At 41.6% G+C, this 16,531-nt stretch overlaps 1 protein-coding gene across 1 annotated transcript; it reads right to left on the reverse strand.

Moving 5' to 3' along the window:
- Positions 1 to 795: 795 nt before the first annotated feature.
- Positions 796 to 16,440, reverse strand: cs (citrate synthase). Its single transcript, XM_014146760.3, has 11 exons — positions 16,247 to 16,440; positions 11,410 to 11,457; positions 10,972 to 11,079; positions 9,607 to 9,672; positions 7,872 to 8,003; positions 6,178 to 6,366; positions 5,252 to 5,454; positions 4,847 to 4,976; positions 4,547 to 4,648; positions 4,165 to 4,374; positions 796 to 3,865 (listed from the first exon to the last, which is right to left on the reverse strand). Exons 1-11 carry the CDS (start codon positions 16,301 to 16,303, stop codon positions 3,692 to 3,694), a joined length of 1,419 nt encoding a protein of 472 aa, XP_014002235.1. The 5' UTR covers positions 16,304 to 16,440; the 3' UTR covers positions 796 to 3,691.
- Between the last annotated feature and the right edge of the window lie 91 nt (positions 16,441 to 16,531).

The raw sequence follows: 16,531 nt of genomic DNA on the forward strand, positions 1-16,531 counted from the left end.
CGAATCACATTTTGTCACATGCGCCGAATGCAACAGGTGAAGAAGTGTGAATCAGTGTGTTAGTGGTGGTGGTGGGGGTTCCGCTGTGTGTGGATGGGATGCTGCCTTTTCAAAGGGAAACCAGAGCAGGGTGGTGGTATCTGGGCCAGTTATTAATAACAGCAGAGAGAGATGGGTCCTTTAACCATCTGCCAATTATTATTACACATATCTCCCATACACCACCATACCTATACAAATTAAATCGCAACAACGGAAGAAAGACTGCCATGTTGGGTAATACTGTACTTAAACCGAACATAAATTGGTTGTAAGACATTAACTAAACAAAGCCCCACTTCCTTGTGATTCAGCTGTCTAGCCCTGTATACAGAAACAGACATGGTGCAGAGACTTATGAACACAGTGGGGGCTCATGCAACAGCGGCTGAGTGGTTGTTTCAGTGTGTAACATTATCCTCGGTCTGGTCTCATGACTGCAGTTCTCCAGAGCCAGGAACAAGAGAGCCAGAGGTGAGACATGGACTGCTGGGCATATTTGACATAAGGTAAACATGGCTGGTTGTGTATTATCTTTTTACATGCACAAGGGTATTCTCATTCCTTAATTTCAAAACCTGGAAATGCCAGTCCTAATCTGATTATGTACAGTTCATCCAGGACATTGAGACAGGAGGACAATCTGCCAGGACTAGATTACCAGCGACTTTGCAATTTTCCATTTGTTATTGAAATAACCTTGTCAGTTTTCAACCTCTTTTCACACCACGAGTAAACATGAACATGACACCAAGCGTTAATAAAAACATTTATTGGTTTCCCATTTGCTCTAAGCGCCTTTCACCTATTTGACCCATCCCGTTATAGCTTTCGCCAACTGAATCCCATCTACATAGATCTTCCCCTGGTTCCACACGTTCTTTAGACCCTCTATGATCAGAAATAACCACGCTCCACAAGACAAACCAAGAAGAATGAACACAGAAAAACATGAAGCCAAGAGAGAATAGCAAGGCGTAGAAATCGGAAGGGACTGACGTCAGTGAAGTCTGACAGACATTGAATGAGTTGTTCCAGAAAGCAGTGTGAGAAGTGCTACAGCTGCTATATAGCATGTTGTGTTGATAAACATGTAAGCACAGGTAAAGCTGCTATGTGCCTGCAACCAATATCTGCTGCTTGAGAGCAAGCTTGAAAACAGTCAAAGCAAACACCCCCTAAACAGCAGATTATTAGATTTATTTACAAGAGTAACTTTCAAAGCGACACATAAAACAGAAAGATGTGTGAGGTTGGAGTCACATCTGTATGACTGAGCAATACTTTCTGAAAATAGCTCATTCATTCAAGCTATACATAACTATATACAAAGTACAAATAAAACCACAAATTATTATCTTTATACATTAGAGGTTTATCATTCAACACCAAAAAAAGGACAAATCTAACAGGGGTTTTACTATTGCTAAGAATGAAGGATTCTAAACCAACAAGTGCTCATTTTGATCACTGAAGCGCTTTTCTGGGGCATTAGTAACATACCCCCTCAGGCCTTATTGCTTAACTATAGTGTATGCTATATGACCACTATTCTACAGTTCTTAGGTGCAACACAATGCCTATACAACAAACCCCCAAGGTACCTTATTACTATTAAAACTAGTTGCCAACGTAATAATAGCAGTAAAAACAAATGTTTTGTCATACGCGTGATATACCACGGCTGTCAGCCAATCAGCACGCAGAGCTCGAACCACCCAGTTAATAAACAAAATGAAGACAGGACTTCAACAGATAAATAGCCCCCGACTGCACACTTATGTTCAAGCTTGCATTCTTGTACATACTAAAATCAGAAGACCTTGTACTCCCAATCCTTCAAAGATGACAAGTCTATGCTATTATTAAATCAGGCCTTTGGGTACTCCAGGCTTCAATTCAGAGCTCTATCATATACATCCTACCCACACAAATCCCACATTACAAAAGATGCCCAGACAGAATTTGAAAAAGAATGTAAGACACAATTGAATGACAAAAAAACTAAAGGTTATTTTGATCATAGAGGTGTGCTCAAGGTTAAATCCATTGAAGTCAGGGAATCAAGCCAGACGAAAAAAGAAAAAAAAATTATATATATATATTTTTAAAGGGGGCAGTACCCTTTTTTTCCTGATTTGCATCCTTCTTCGGCGAAATTGAACATCTTCCGTGGAAGTTAGATACTTTTACAGAGAAAGACCTTTTTCTTTATTGGAGTGTTCTTGGGAGTGAAATCAGAATGGTTAGAGTGACATTGGGGGAAATGTATAGATAAATGGGGTGCGGGTTTCAGGCAAAAAAAATTATGTTTCCCTGTTTTAGATTAGGCCAGGATTTCCAGACAATCAAAGCTTCAGCAACTAATACCAGCATAATGTGACCGAAATTAGAAGTAACTTGCTTCCTTATTAATTGTGCTTGCTTTTTAAAGGGGTTAATCTTGATGTCAAACTACCACAAGTTAAATCTCAATTGATGACCATTTGGCATTCGTCTGTAACTCCCCACATAATTCTATGTTTATGTAGCCTGGAAATCAACGGATATGCGCCAATTGAAACAATAATAAAACAGTATACGAGTTTGGATTCCATGCTACTTTTTATGCCCCTTCACATCTTCAATCTGTTGATGACCCAGTCCTCCCAGGCACATGGGGAAAGCTGATGAGATGCTACAAGACCCCATTAGCCTACTGTGCTGTAATTGTCTTGAGTCAGGAACAGAGGTAGGTGGGAGCTCTGTAGTAATGAGGTGGAGTGACAGACTGGGCAGCATACCTAGAGGCATGGGGTTAGCAAACACTGGACATAAATTAAACTAGCTGTAATCTCTAGGCAGGTGAATTGTATATACACTGAGTGCACAAAACATTAAGGACACATGCTCTTTCCATGACAGACTGACCAGGTGAAAGCTATTATCCGTTATTGATGTCACTTGTTGAATTCGCTTCAATCAATCAATGTAGATGAAGGAGATGAGACAAGTTAAAGGATTTTTAAGCCTTGAGACAATTGATACATGGATTGTGAATGCGTGCCATTCATAGGGTGCATGGCCAAGACAAAAGATTGAAGTGCCTTTGAACGGGGTATGGTAGTAGGTACCGGGTGCACTGGTTTGAGTGTGTCAAGAACTGCAACACTGACGGATTTTTCTCGCTCAAGTTTCCTGTGTGTATCAAGAATGGGTTGTGGACCAAAGGACATCCAGCCAACTTGACACAACTGTGGGACGCATTGGAGTCTGCATGGGCCAGCCTCCCTGTGGAACGCTTTCGACACCTTGTAGAGTCCATGCCCTGGCAAATTGAGGCTGTTCTGAGGGCAAAAGGGGGCGGGGGGGTGCTACTCAATATTAGGAAGGAGTTCTTGTTTTTTTACACTCAGTGTATGAGTACGTGTTTTGCATCTTCTCTCTTTATCTTCCTAATGTGGAGGCAAAGCGGGGATATATAATATAGCATATCTATGAATACCTAACAGTGTCTCACACCAAACAATGTAAATATCAAAACGCCCTTTTTGGGGATTTTTGATTTATAATAATAAATTAAAAAAGTGTACTGTCTCTTTGAATCTCTTTCATGGGATGGGGGCAAGGTCAGCTTTTATTTGTTATTTCCTCCCTTCTCTCCTCTCCCTCTTCAGCCTGACTTGTTGGCCCCCACCAGGGTCATGAGTCCGTCCGTGCTCATGGACTTGGGGCGTTCCAGGGGGAAGCCCAGGGCTCGGCTCCAGATCAGCTGGGCCAGCACTCCCAGGGCTCGGGACACGCCGAACAACACAGTGTAGTAGTTCATCTCTGTCATCCCATAATACTGTAGTGGAGAGAGGTCAGGGAGAAGGCCAGGGAGAGATCAAATATGTTTTGTTACAGAGGGTCAATAAAAATTGAATGATTATAAGACTAAACTAATACATACAGGTGCTGTGTTTTGTGATGCTTATAATTGAAGTACATCTGGATTGTAATGCTGACTGGTGAAAATACATTTAGAATGCACTTTCAAATTCAACTTCCATCGAGGTTTCAGAATGGATCTGCATTACATTGCAATACGTAACATTACAATAGGACATTGTTGAGCAGAATGCCCGAATAAAGAATATTGCTTACCTGCAGCAGCACTCCACTGTGGGCATCTACGTTGGGCCAGGGGTTCTTGGCCTTACCCTGCTCTAGCAGCACTGGGGGCACGATCTTGTAGAGCTGGTGCACCAGCTTGAACATGGGGTCATTGGGCAGGTGCTTAAAGGCAAACTCCTGCTGGCATTGGTACCTGGGGTCAGTCTTCCTCAGGACAGCATGCCCGTAGCCTGGCACCACCTACGGCAGAGAGAGAGGGTGTGAGGAGTAGGGTTGCAAACTTCCCCCAAATGTCCTGTGTTCTTCAGGATCCCCGTTGGAGGATTCACTCCTTCCTGATTCCCAGAATCCTGGAGAACTAGGGAATTTTTGGTAAGATGCGTCGTAATAGTGAAGCCAGATGTGCTCTTACCCTGCCAGACTTGAGTGTGTTCCAGATGTAATCCCTCATCTTCTCATCAGACACCTCCCCTCCCATCTCCGTCTGCAGGGCCGTCAGCCACACCAGTACCTCCTGCAGGGCACACAGAAACACACATCAATAACATACTGTTATAATCTCAGCAAGTCTAAAACAGGAACACTCTATAAAAGCACTGTTGTGCTGATGTTAAGGAAAAGCCAGTTACGCCAACATGACTATCGTTCTGTCCATCCATCTATCTATCCATCCATGTGACTGTGCAGAGCAAAGGACAGGATTGACACAGACCTGGTTGGCCAGCCCATGCAGAGGTCCAGCCAGCCCGTTCAGAGCAGCACTGAAGGAGAGGTAAGGGTCGGACAGAGCACTGCCCACCAGGTGACTTGTGTGGGCGCTGACGTTGCCTCCCTCATGGTCACTGAAACCCCAAAGGGTCACATTCATTTTAATGTATAGTAATTCATTACAAAATTGTACTTCACATTATTGATTATTACTAACTAAAACATTTATACAGAGCTATATTCAAATACAGCGTTAACCTCCCCAAAACTGTAGAATCATTCTAATGCAACATAAACACTAGGGGGCAGAGAATTTTTATATTTGAGGGTTTCACAATTCTCTATCATGCAATGCCAGAATTTAGTGGCAAAGGAAGGGGAAGGAGGAAACTGGCCCATAGTAAAATACCTGTGGATGGTGAGGTAGAGCCTCATAAGTTCAGTGAACTCAGCAGAGTTGCTGTAGCCCAGCATGTTGGCGAAGTTAGCGGACCAGTCCTGGTTGGAGTCAATAGCTCCAATGCTACTTCCCTCACGGTACAGGTTACGGTAGATCTTAGCAGCAACACATGGCAACTTGGCAATTAAGTCCATGGAGTCCTCATAGATGAACTGGAATAGAGTAAAAGAACTGAATAGATGAACAGGAATAGAGTAGATCCACAGGAATAGAGTAGATGAACTGAATAGAGAAGGGTAGGTGGTTTAATCAACAGTCAGTAGACTGTCTCCCACAGGTTCTCACTGAAAGATGATAAATCCCACACACGATTACCTCGGTAGGTGATTTCCTGTTGATGTTTTGGTCTGTGAGCTTTTTCAAGTCTGTCTGTCGAACTCTGGGGCTGTAATTCCCTGCTCTACACAATAAACAGTGTGGATGCGTTTCTATTTACTTAAATGTAGCCTAATCTTTAACCAGTAAGTCGAGGAAGAGATGAATATGCTCTTGTTCAAGGGAGACCTGGTGTGCGTGTTAAAATTCACATTTAAAAGAACAGACACTTGAAAATCAGTCAAGGTTTAGTGAAGACTACTCATTGATCTGGCATCACACACTGGTTTAATGCCTTTAGCCAAACCTCTGCCTGTACTGCATTGTATTGTGAGGAATGCAGACCTGGGTTCAAATTATATTTAAAATCTTTCAAATACTTTGAGCGTTGGCTTTAGCCTGCCTGAAGCGCCAGATGTTCATGGTTTACACCTCTATTTGTTCCATTTCACCAGGCACGCTCAATCAAACACAGACAACGCATTTTAAAAAAAATGTTAAATACCATTTGAACCCAGGTCAGTGAAGAATACCTGCTGAGTTCTATCTGTGTGACTTACCTCCCAGTACTTGGCCTTGTTGACGCCCTCGGAGTATGCCCGGGCAAAGCTGCTCTCGCTGTTCAGAGCTGTGATTGCGGCGCTGAACTGGGACATTGGGTGAAGGTTGGTAGGGAAGTTATCTAGCATGGTGACGACGTGGGAGGGGAGTGCTGCCCGCTTAGCCCATTCTTTGGACAACCAGCTCACCTGGAGAGATGAGATGCAAACATGATCGGTGAGTACAAGTAGGGCCAATAAAAAATTTGAGACAGGAAATGTTCTTCAATCCCAAACATTATAAATCCCCATCACTTTGCTATGGTTGTAGAACTTCAATGCCTTCCTCCTAAACCATAAAGTAACTTGCTTCTAGTATGTAATATAGGAATTTCCTCCAGCTGAGCCATATTAGGGTGGAATTAGATCTCATCTCGTGGTGGCTTCAAGAAAGAGCTGCAGCAAACACCAAATGCCAAGGATGTGTGTTGGAGTTGGGTCATTGCTGGGTACAGTAATACCCACAATTTGTGGCCCAAAAACGAGAAGCTAGCTTTGTAGTGGGACCGGTTTGTCCAGTTGAAGCGAGCAGATTGGATGAAGGGAACCACGGGCACGTCTACTGTATGCAGTGCTCATTTAACCACGGAGGACTTTGATAGCTATAACCAGTGGAAGGCAGGATTCGGAATGAGTGACTGAAACCAGGTGCTATGCCGAGCGTGAATGTTAAGCCAGCAACCTCTGTTCCCTACCGGTACATCACAAGAGTCAACAGTAATGAGATAAACCAGGTAAATTCAATGTGGATTTACCTCCCTATATCTCTATTGGATTAGCTGATCCCTCAGGCTGGTGAAAAGGCCTCTTCCTAGGCTCTTCTTTGGTCATTAACTCAGCTGTCAATTGGTAAGTCTCCACGCTCTCTACTTTATATCTGTTAGATTTATATATATTTTTCCTGCGTGTGCTAGAATAGTTGGTGTTGTTCTCTGGCTTACCACTTAGCTATGTCGACCGTGGTGGTTGGCCAACTAGGCTAGTTAGCTGGCTATGCTAGCAAGCAGGCTAAAATAAGTAACCTTAGCTGACTGGCTAAGATAACTGCATATACGGCAACATTATTTGATAATTGTTTAGATGGTGTTATGCATGTTCAAAACTTTGGTTTACTTTAAATGTTTCTGTAAGCTAGGTGTTGATTGCAACTGGCTGACTCATGCAGTGCTAACCTAACGTTAGCAGGCTAGTAGGGCTAACATTAGCAGGCTAGTTGGCTAGCAACTTTGCAAGCTGATTTCTATCAATAAATTCATAAATTAATTTGGTTTTAAGTTAGCTTAACATTTTATTGAAACCAGTAGTTATGAAGGTGCAAACGATTTGGTTTAATTTGAAGTTATACATTAAGTTATTTCTGTTGGAGTTTACATTATAGGGAATATGCTGACTGGCCGGGTCCTCCATATAAAACGCCACAACCCGCAAAAAAACATTTTCCGGCATGACTTCGGCATTCTGATCGGTTTTATGTAATAACTTGAAAAATAAAAGTGAGGTCTAACATGGCATTGAAACTTTTCGTGCATATAATAATGCAAATCCATGTGGTTATGTTTATGCTACCCTTTAACCTCCTTTTTCACTTGACCAGACTAAATCTTCACATTCAGTTTAAATTAGACTTAGCACATCTAGCCCTAGCCCCATCTCACCTGTTCCTCTGTGGGGACCTGTCCTGTGACCAGCAGCCAAAAGAGGCCTTCAGGCAGCGGCTCCTGACCTCCTGGAGCCTTGGGCAACAGCTGCTGACACTCTGGAATGCTGTAGCCACGGAAGCGGATGCCCTAAAGACAAATTTGACACAATTTACATAGTGCCTTCAGAAAGTACTTACACCCCTTTTTCCACATTTTGTTGTCTTACAGCCTGAATTTAAAATGGATTAAATGTAGATGTTTTGTCACTGGCCTCCCACACACACAATACCCTAATATCAAAGTGGAAATATGTTTTTCAAAATTTACACAAAATAATTTAATAAAGAAAAAACAAAAATGTTATAAGTATTCAACCCGTTTGTTATGGCAAGCCTAAATAAGATCAGGAGTAAAAATAATGTGCTTAACAAGTCACATAATAAGTTGGATGGACTCACTCTGTGTGCAATAAGTGTTTAACATGATTTTTGAACGACTACCTCATCTCTGTACCCCACACGTACAATTATCTGTAAGGTCCCTCAGTCAAGCAGTGAATTACAAGCACAGATTCAACCACAAAGACCAGAGAGGTTGTTCAATGCCTTGCAAAGAAAGGCACCTATTGGTAGATGGGTAAAAAAAAAAAATACAAAAATAAAGACCCTTTGAGTATGGTGAAGTTATTGATTACACTTTGGATGGTAACTCAGTTGCCGGAGAGGACAGAAACTGCTCATGGATGTCACCCTGAGGCCATTGGCTGTGATAGGAGAAAACTGAGGGTGGACCAACAAAATTGTAGTTACTCAACAATACTAACCTAATTGACAGGGTGAAAAGAAGGAAGCTGTACAGAATAAAAAGATTCCAAAACATGCACCCTGTTTGCAACAAGGCATTAAAGTAATACTAGAAAAAAATCTGTTAAAGCAATTAACTTTTTGTCCCGAATACAAAGTTATGTTTGGGGCAAACCCAATACAACTAATTACTGAGTACCACTCTCTATATTTTAAAGCATAGTTGTGGCTGCATCATGTTATGGGTGTGCCTGTAATTGTTCATTTTTTATCCTGAAAAACTCCCCAGTCCTTAACGGAATGGAGCTAAGCACAGTCAAAATCCTAAAGGAAAACCTGGTTCAGTCTGCTTTCCAACAGACACTGGGAGATTAATTCACCTTTCAGCAGGACAATGAACTAACAGACAAGGCTAAATCTACACTGGAGTTGCTTTCCAAGAAGACAGTGAATGTTCCTGAGTGGTCGAGTTACAGTTTTGACTTAAATATACATGAAAATCTATGGTAAGACCTGAAAGTGGTTGTCTAGCAATGATCAAAAAAACAATTTGACAGAGCTTGAAGAATTTTTTTTATAATAAAATGGGCAAATGGTCTACAATCCAGGTGTGGAAAGCTCTTAGAGACTTACCCAGAAAGACTGTAATCACTGCCAAATGTGCTTCTACAAAGTATTGACTCGAGTGTGAATACTTATTTCTGTATTTCATTTTCAATAAAATGTGCAAAAATGTCTAAAAACATGTTTTCACTTTGTCATTAAGGGGTATTTTGTGTAGATGGGCGAGAAATTGCTTTCATCAATTTTGAATTCAGGCTGTAACAAAATGTGGAATAAGTCAAGGAGTCTGAATACTTTCTGAAGGCACTCAGATTCACACATTAATTATTCTGTGGGTGTTACTGTTTAGTGGATTATTTGTGTTGTGATGGCAGGGAACACACCTCATCAGGATCCAGCACTGAGGTCTCGTACACCAGACCCTTCATGCCCCTCATCCCACCATAGACCTGTGAAACGGATATTACATTCTGTACAGAAAGCTCAATATAGGCTAGACTAATTCTCTCTGATCAAAGTCCAGAAATAAGTGTCTCAGATCAAAATGTGTAAAGATGACCCTGATCTTAATTCATCTACATTCTTCATAGTCGTAAAAAGGGTGAAGATGTCATGTGAATGATAAATGTGTGGATGACGGTCTCTGTAAGAGCTGAGGTGTGTGTAACCCTGGAGTGAGTCTGCTGTGATTTCTGGTGTGGGAGGCAAGAGCTGTGACTCAGCTTTATATTTGAGGTATTTTTATGCATTAGTCCGCTGTTGGTACAGTCTCAATGTTTTGAATGTCAGCAATCAAGTTTTCAAGAAGCAAAGTGTCATCGGCCACATCATCATGAGGCTGTGCTCAGCTGGCAGGGAGCAGGCTGAGTAGTGGTACATTACATGACCGCTAGTATGCTAAAAGGGGGATGGCTGAGGGGCAACATCAGACCCAATCACGTAGCAGCCGGTTTATAATAAAGTAATATGAATCCATTTGTACATATTGATAAACTAAAGACCCTCACCACACATCATTTTGTTAATGGAATTTTGCTTTTCTGATCTTTGTGGTGTGGTGGTTCATTTCTTTACTATCAAATGAGGAGAGACAACCTTATCACACAAGTCAGAGTTACACTTAAACTAAATCTTTAAATCACTTAATAATAGAGCAGGTCAATACTACACAAACATATAAAGTGAACCGATTGAGTGCTCTACGATAATGATGGCTGGTCGACGAATCACCCTCAGATGATTCGTTGAGAGCCCCGAGACAAAAGTACAAAGGTCTTTTATAGCCAAGATACACCCCTTTCAACCTATATGACAAACAACAGATATATAGAATGGGTCACAAGGTTAAGATTTGTATGAAAGATACTTATAATTCACAGCAGACAGTATCTTCTGTAAAAACTGTTTTCATTGTGTAGAGACCAGTGTCTGGCCCCCCAACTCCATACTGGAGCCATGTCTCACTGGTACCGTATAGAACAGAAACATTAACTCATGCTCTGGAATGCGGTATCCCCAAAGGCATCATAAATCTCCTGTCAGTGTTATCTCCCAGAGGCCCATCCTCAGTAGAACACATAGACGAGCGTTCTAACCACCCCTTATTCTATTGCATAAAACAACCATTTGATGCAATAAAAGTATTTTCCTCTCACAGTGGTTTATTTCTACATTAAAAGCCTTTGATTCTCTTGTATGGTTTTACCAACATTATGTTCTGAGATAATGAATACGGCTCAATTACTTACCATATCAACAGTGATCGATCCAATGTTGGTTTTGCCATACTGCTGTTTGAAGCTCTTGATCCTACTTTGTTCTTTTGGGATGAGGTCTGATAGAACATCCTTTAAATTCTGCAAAAACACAGACATGTCTCTGAAAGCTCAGTTAAAATAAAATGTGTTGAAAACCAGCCTATATAAAAAAAGGTCAACTACAGAGAACCTAGTGAAAACTGTGTGATAACACTGCCAAGTCTGTGTTAGTTAAACAACCATTATATCCAAAACATAGGTTGAAAAACACAGGCTTATAAAGTCAGCATGGTCCATAATGGCAAAGAGAACAAAGAAGGAAATCTCTTCTTGTCAATCCCTATTAATATCATGCTTCACCAACAATAACGTTAATAATGGGCAAACTGACAATGAGTGGCCTTGAAGAGGTGGTCTGAGAGTACTTACTGATGATGAGCTGGCATGTCTGGATGCCACAATGACACATGAGGCATTCTGCAGAGAGGAAAATGCAAGCATCAGAAAACATGAGCCTGAGGGAGGGTCTGTGGTCAAAACAAAGACATGGTTAGCACTGAGTGTATAGGAAGCATTAGAGAAGCTTCAAATTAGCTGCGTAGCACAACTGCACTCTGATTTCCAATACCTGCAGCTAGACTACTAGAAGTAGGCCTAATTTAATCATTGAGCTGATAGTACCATGAAATCCTGATTTCTCGCTGCTTCTCAGCCTAAATATCCAACCCCATAGACTCACAACATCCACAACAGGGTGGGCAGATCAGGTAATTGGTTCTGTATAGATAACTGTTATCTGGTCCGGCAAACCGCAATGTCTGCCTTGACTGCAGATAACAGTGGAGACCATTATACTGTTGTCAGAGGTAAATGGGAGCAGCTAGTATAATGAATGAAAATGAACCTAGAGGGTTTATAGCGAAAAGCTAGCAATATTTCTCAATTTCAATGAACCATAATGTATTTGTTACTCCAGCTATCCAGCTGCATTTGTCTAAGGCTACCACCCATCAATGGCAGATGACCCTAAGGACTCGGTCACTAGAACTAGGAGATTGAGTGGGATTAACAGGAATGTTCTTGAGTGAGTAAATAAATAAAAATAATTTTTAAAAAAAGTTATTTTTAAATCAGCCCAGGCAGGATATGAAAGTTGTTGACTGGCTGCCAGTAATCTTGTAGCTTAGCAGGTGATTACTACCAGTAGTCTGAAACCAGACCAGAGAGGAAGAGGTGAAGCGAGAGGTTTCACTCTCGCAAAAACATGTCCAAAATAAGCCCAATGCGTTTCTATGGGTTTGTTTTTTTATTTAAGCTTGTCACCTGCCTTCGGGACAACGGCTCCCATTGTTAGGGCAAAGACATGAGCATCTCGTCATTATATACAGATCTCTGACCAGACTCATCAGTCAGATTGTCAAAGTCAATGGAAGGGGGGTGGAGCCAGGGGATCAACGCAAGGGACATCTGGCTACAAGATTCCCAAAAAACACACCCCTTCGATACAGCCACAACCGGAAGTAACTTTTTCATAGTAGGTTAGGAGAATTAATGTGGCAGGTTAGGAAAATTAGGTTAAGGTTAGCAAAAAGGGTTAGGAAAAGTGTTAGGTTTAGCAAAAACCTGGGATGAAAAGTCACTTCCGGGTGTAGCTGTATGGAAGTGGCATGTTTTTAGGGAGTCCCATCTGGCTACGTTCCCACTGGGTGGAACTCTACTTTAGGTGTGGGCAGCCTACATCCCATAGCAGCTATAATTCAACATTAAAACAGTGATCAATCATTCGATTTTTAATGGAAGGCCAGCATCCCGGAGTCACCTCTTCACTGTTGACGTTGAGACTGGTGTTTTGCGGGTACCATTTAATTAAGCTGCCAGTTGAGGACTTGTGAGGTGTCTGTTTCTCAAACTAGACACTAATGTACTTGTCCTCTTGCTCAGTTGTGCACCGGGGCCTCCCACTCTTTCTATTCTGGTTAGAGCCAGTTTGCACTGGTCTGTGAAGGGAGTAGTACACAGCGTTGTACGAGATCTTCAGTTTCTTGGCAATTTCTTGCATGGAATAGCCTTCATTTCTCAGAACATGAATAGACTTACGAGTTTCAGAAGAAAGTTATTTGTTTCTGGCCATTTTGAGCCTTTAATCTAACCCACAAATGCTGATGCTCCAGATACTCAACTAGTCTAAAGAAGGCCAGTTTTATTGCTTCTTTAATCAGAACAGTTTTCAGCTGTGCTAACATAATTGCAAAATGGTTTTAATAGTAATTTACAACATTAACAATATCTACACTGTATTTCTGATCTATTTGATGTTATTTTAATGGACAAAAATCTGCTTTTAAAAAAAAAACAAGGACCTTTCTAAGTAACCCCAAACATTTGAACGGTAGTGTGTGTGTGATTAAAAAATATATATATTTTATTGGCACAGGAGACACCCGTCTTATGCACGCCCATCTCAGTGAACTAATCCATTGCGGAGGCCGCGGGGATGGCACAGTCCAAGAAGGGGACTGCACAATGCACATTCGGGGGGCGGCAGGTAGCCTAGTGGTTAGAGCGTTGACCTAGTAACCAAAAGGTAGCAAAGTCAAATCCCCGAGCTGACAAGGTAAAAATCTGTCGTTCTGCCCCTGAACAAGGCAGTTAACCCACTGTTCCTAGGCCATCATTGAAAATAAGAATTTGTTCTTAACTGACTTGCCTAGTTAAATAAAGGTAAAATAAAATGCATTGTTTCATAAATTAAGTGTGTGAATTGTTTGCTATCACCAGTAGTACATTTACCTAGTGGTTAGCGTCGGGCCAGTAACCGAAAGATCGAATCCCCGAGCTGACAAAGTAAAAATGTGTCATTCTGCCCCTGAGCAAGGCAGTTAACCCACTGCTCCCCAGGCGCCGAAGACGTGGATGTCGATTAAGGCAGCCCCCCGCACCTCTCTGATTGAGGGGTTGGGTTAAATACGGAAGACATTTCAGTTGAAGGCGTTAGTTGTACAACTGACTAGGTATCCCCCTTTCTGTTACCATTAATTCCTAGAAAAGCTAAATATACACTAACTGTACACTATTTTAACCGGTTTTATCACATTTGCAGCCGACAGTATTTTCCAGTTACAACACTTTTCTGGCATCCTCCTTCCGATACACACAGTTGTTCGTAGATGCTAGATTGCCATGTTACAGCAGTTCTAATTGGCTATATGGCCGGGTGTGAATCCTAACGCTATAAAAAGGTGTATTCATTTAACCTTTTATTTAATGAAAGGTTTCCAAAACCGTATCGCAAGCAAGCATTAACGTGTAGACAAAGTGCTGGGACTACTGTACACAGTTCCACAACGTCATCAATGCTTCAACTGAGAATCAAAGAGGGAGCCCTCATTGGTGAACGAGAGGTACATCTGTCTGAGGATTGAAAGTGAACAGTCCAAATTAGATGTTGCAAGTTACCGTGATTTGTCAGCTATCTGGGCCATAGAAATAGAATGATCTGAGCAGGAGGGTAATTGGGTGAAGGCAGTACTGTAGGTTACAATCTAGTTACAGCCGGCGTGCCAAGGACACTCAGACAGTTTTTAAGTCTTACTCCTGACCAAGGAGGTAGTTGCTTGAAACCCAATGGGCAGAAATGAGCGTTTGAATCAGGAAAGTTTCCTCTCACAACTTCCACAAGCCAGAATGTCAAATAAAATTATATTTTAACATACTTTACCAGTTGTCCTTGCAGTTGGTCCTTTGGCAGTAGGAGACAATATATCCACAGGAAAGTATAATTACATCAACTTTTGAAAGTGCTGGTAGCGCTCAGACTTCTATCACCTGAAGCATGTGCACAAGAAAAAGAATACATGCACGAGCCTCATGTCTACTTACCAAGCTCCTGCACATGTTTACATGGTTCTGTGCATGCTTCAGGTGATATAAATCTGAACACACTACCAGAGCTTTGAAAAGTTAATGTAATTATACTTTCTTGTGGATATTGCTTCACATTCCTACTGCCAAAAGGACCAACTGCACAGACAACCGGTAAAGTATGTTAAAATATAATTGTATTCAACATTCTGGCTTGTAGAGGTCGTGAAAGGTAACTTTCCTGATTCAAAACACTCATTTCTGCCGGACATAGAATTCAATGCAATTTAACTTTGGGTTTCCAGGCAAGAGGTAGCAGTGGCACCCAGGAATCAATACAGACCTCTGTGGAATGCATGAAATCAAGATAGACAAGACAGAATTCAAATCAATGTGTGTTATTGAAACTTCAGTGTTGCACATGCATAGACCTATTACATAATTGGATAGTTAACTGGCTAGGTATACTGAATAAAGATCAACACAATATGCAACAACTTCAAATATTTTACTGAGTTACAGTTCATAAGGAAATCAGTCCATTAAAAATAAATTAGGCTCTGATTTATGGATAGGGGCGGGTTCCTGTTTAATCAACTTCTTGATATGCCACACCTGTCAGGCGGATGGATTATCTTGGCAAAGGAGAAATGCTCACTAACTGGGATGTAAAAAATAAAAAAAAAAAGTGTCCACAAAATGAGAGAAAAGCTTTGTGCATATGGAACATTTCTAGGATCTTTTCTATAAACTCATGAAACACAGAACCAACACTTTACAAGTCGCGTTTATATATTTTTTTCAGTGTAGATTGCGACATTAATGGAGACTTGGCAACAATACAGCACCCGAAAATGAACAAACCTAGATAGTTGCTGTTGTATTGGCTAATAGTTAGGACATTTACTTATGAATGGAAATGTTAGCACTGAAGGTCAAATGAGGGGAAGTGGAGGAGCAGATTAGCTAGCCAGCCAATTAACTTGCCACTGCTGACAGTAGGTAGCTAACATAAGACTATGCATTATTTGGGGGGATCTAAACAAGCAGTTTAAATTACTTCCATGTGAGATGAGGGATAGCTAACTAGCTGTCAAACGTCGACCTCCTACACAATCAATCTCCTGTTATTTAACGTTATCCGTCACTCAACTGGCTAGCTCGCAGCTAACCTAAAAAGACGAGAAACAGTAGTGCCAACACATTTAAGAGAGGACCACCGTTGGCAAGCTTCAAAACAGTCTGGCGATGTGTAGCCACTAGCATACATGAACAACAACCGACATGTTTCCTGGAGAGCGAGCAAGCCGGCTAGCTAGTTGTTGAAGTTTACTTGTTAGTTTCTAGCAAATTAGCGAACACTGACGCCCACTCTACTTCGAAGAGGCTCTTTGCCTCGCCTTACCTTTGACTGAAGGAGTCTTGGCGCTAGCCTGCTGATACTGGTAGCCAGAAAGGACATGATGTCTGTGGGAAAATATATTTATTCTGAAAGACAGTGCTCAGCGAAGCTAGTTGAAGGTGCCCCTACAGAAAAAGCACTACTGAAGGTTGAAGGGGGATTCGGGCCCGCAAGTAGGCGTATCGTTGATTGGATGGCGGTTGCAGCGAAATGTAACCTGATTGGCCAGTTGAGCCTCGTGTGTCTCTATCAATCGAAACGATTGGCTAAGGCAAACGGAAGACTGGT

The sequence above is a fragment of the Salmo salar genome, chromosome 15, assembly GCF_965601325.2.
Source record: "Salmo salar chromosome 15, fSalSal1, whole genome shotgun sequence".
Classification (NCBI taxonomy): Eukaryota; Metazoa; Chordata; class Actinopteri; order Salmoniformes; family Salmonidae; genus Salmo; species Salmo salar.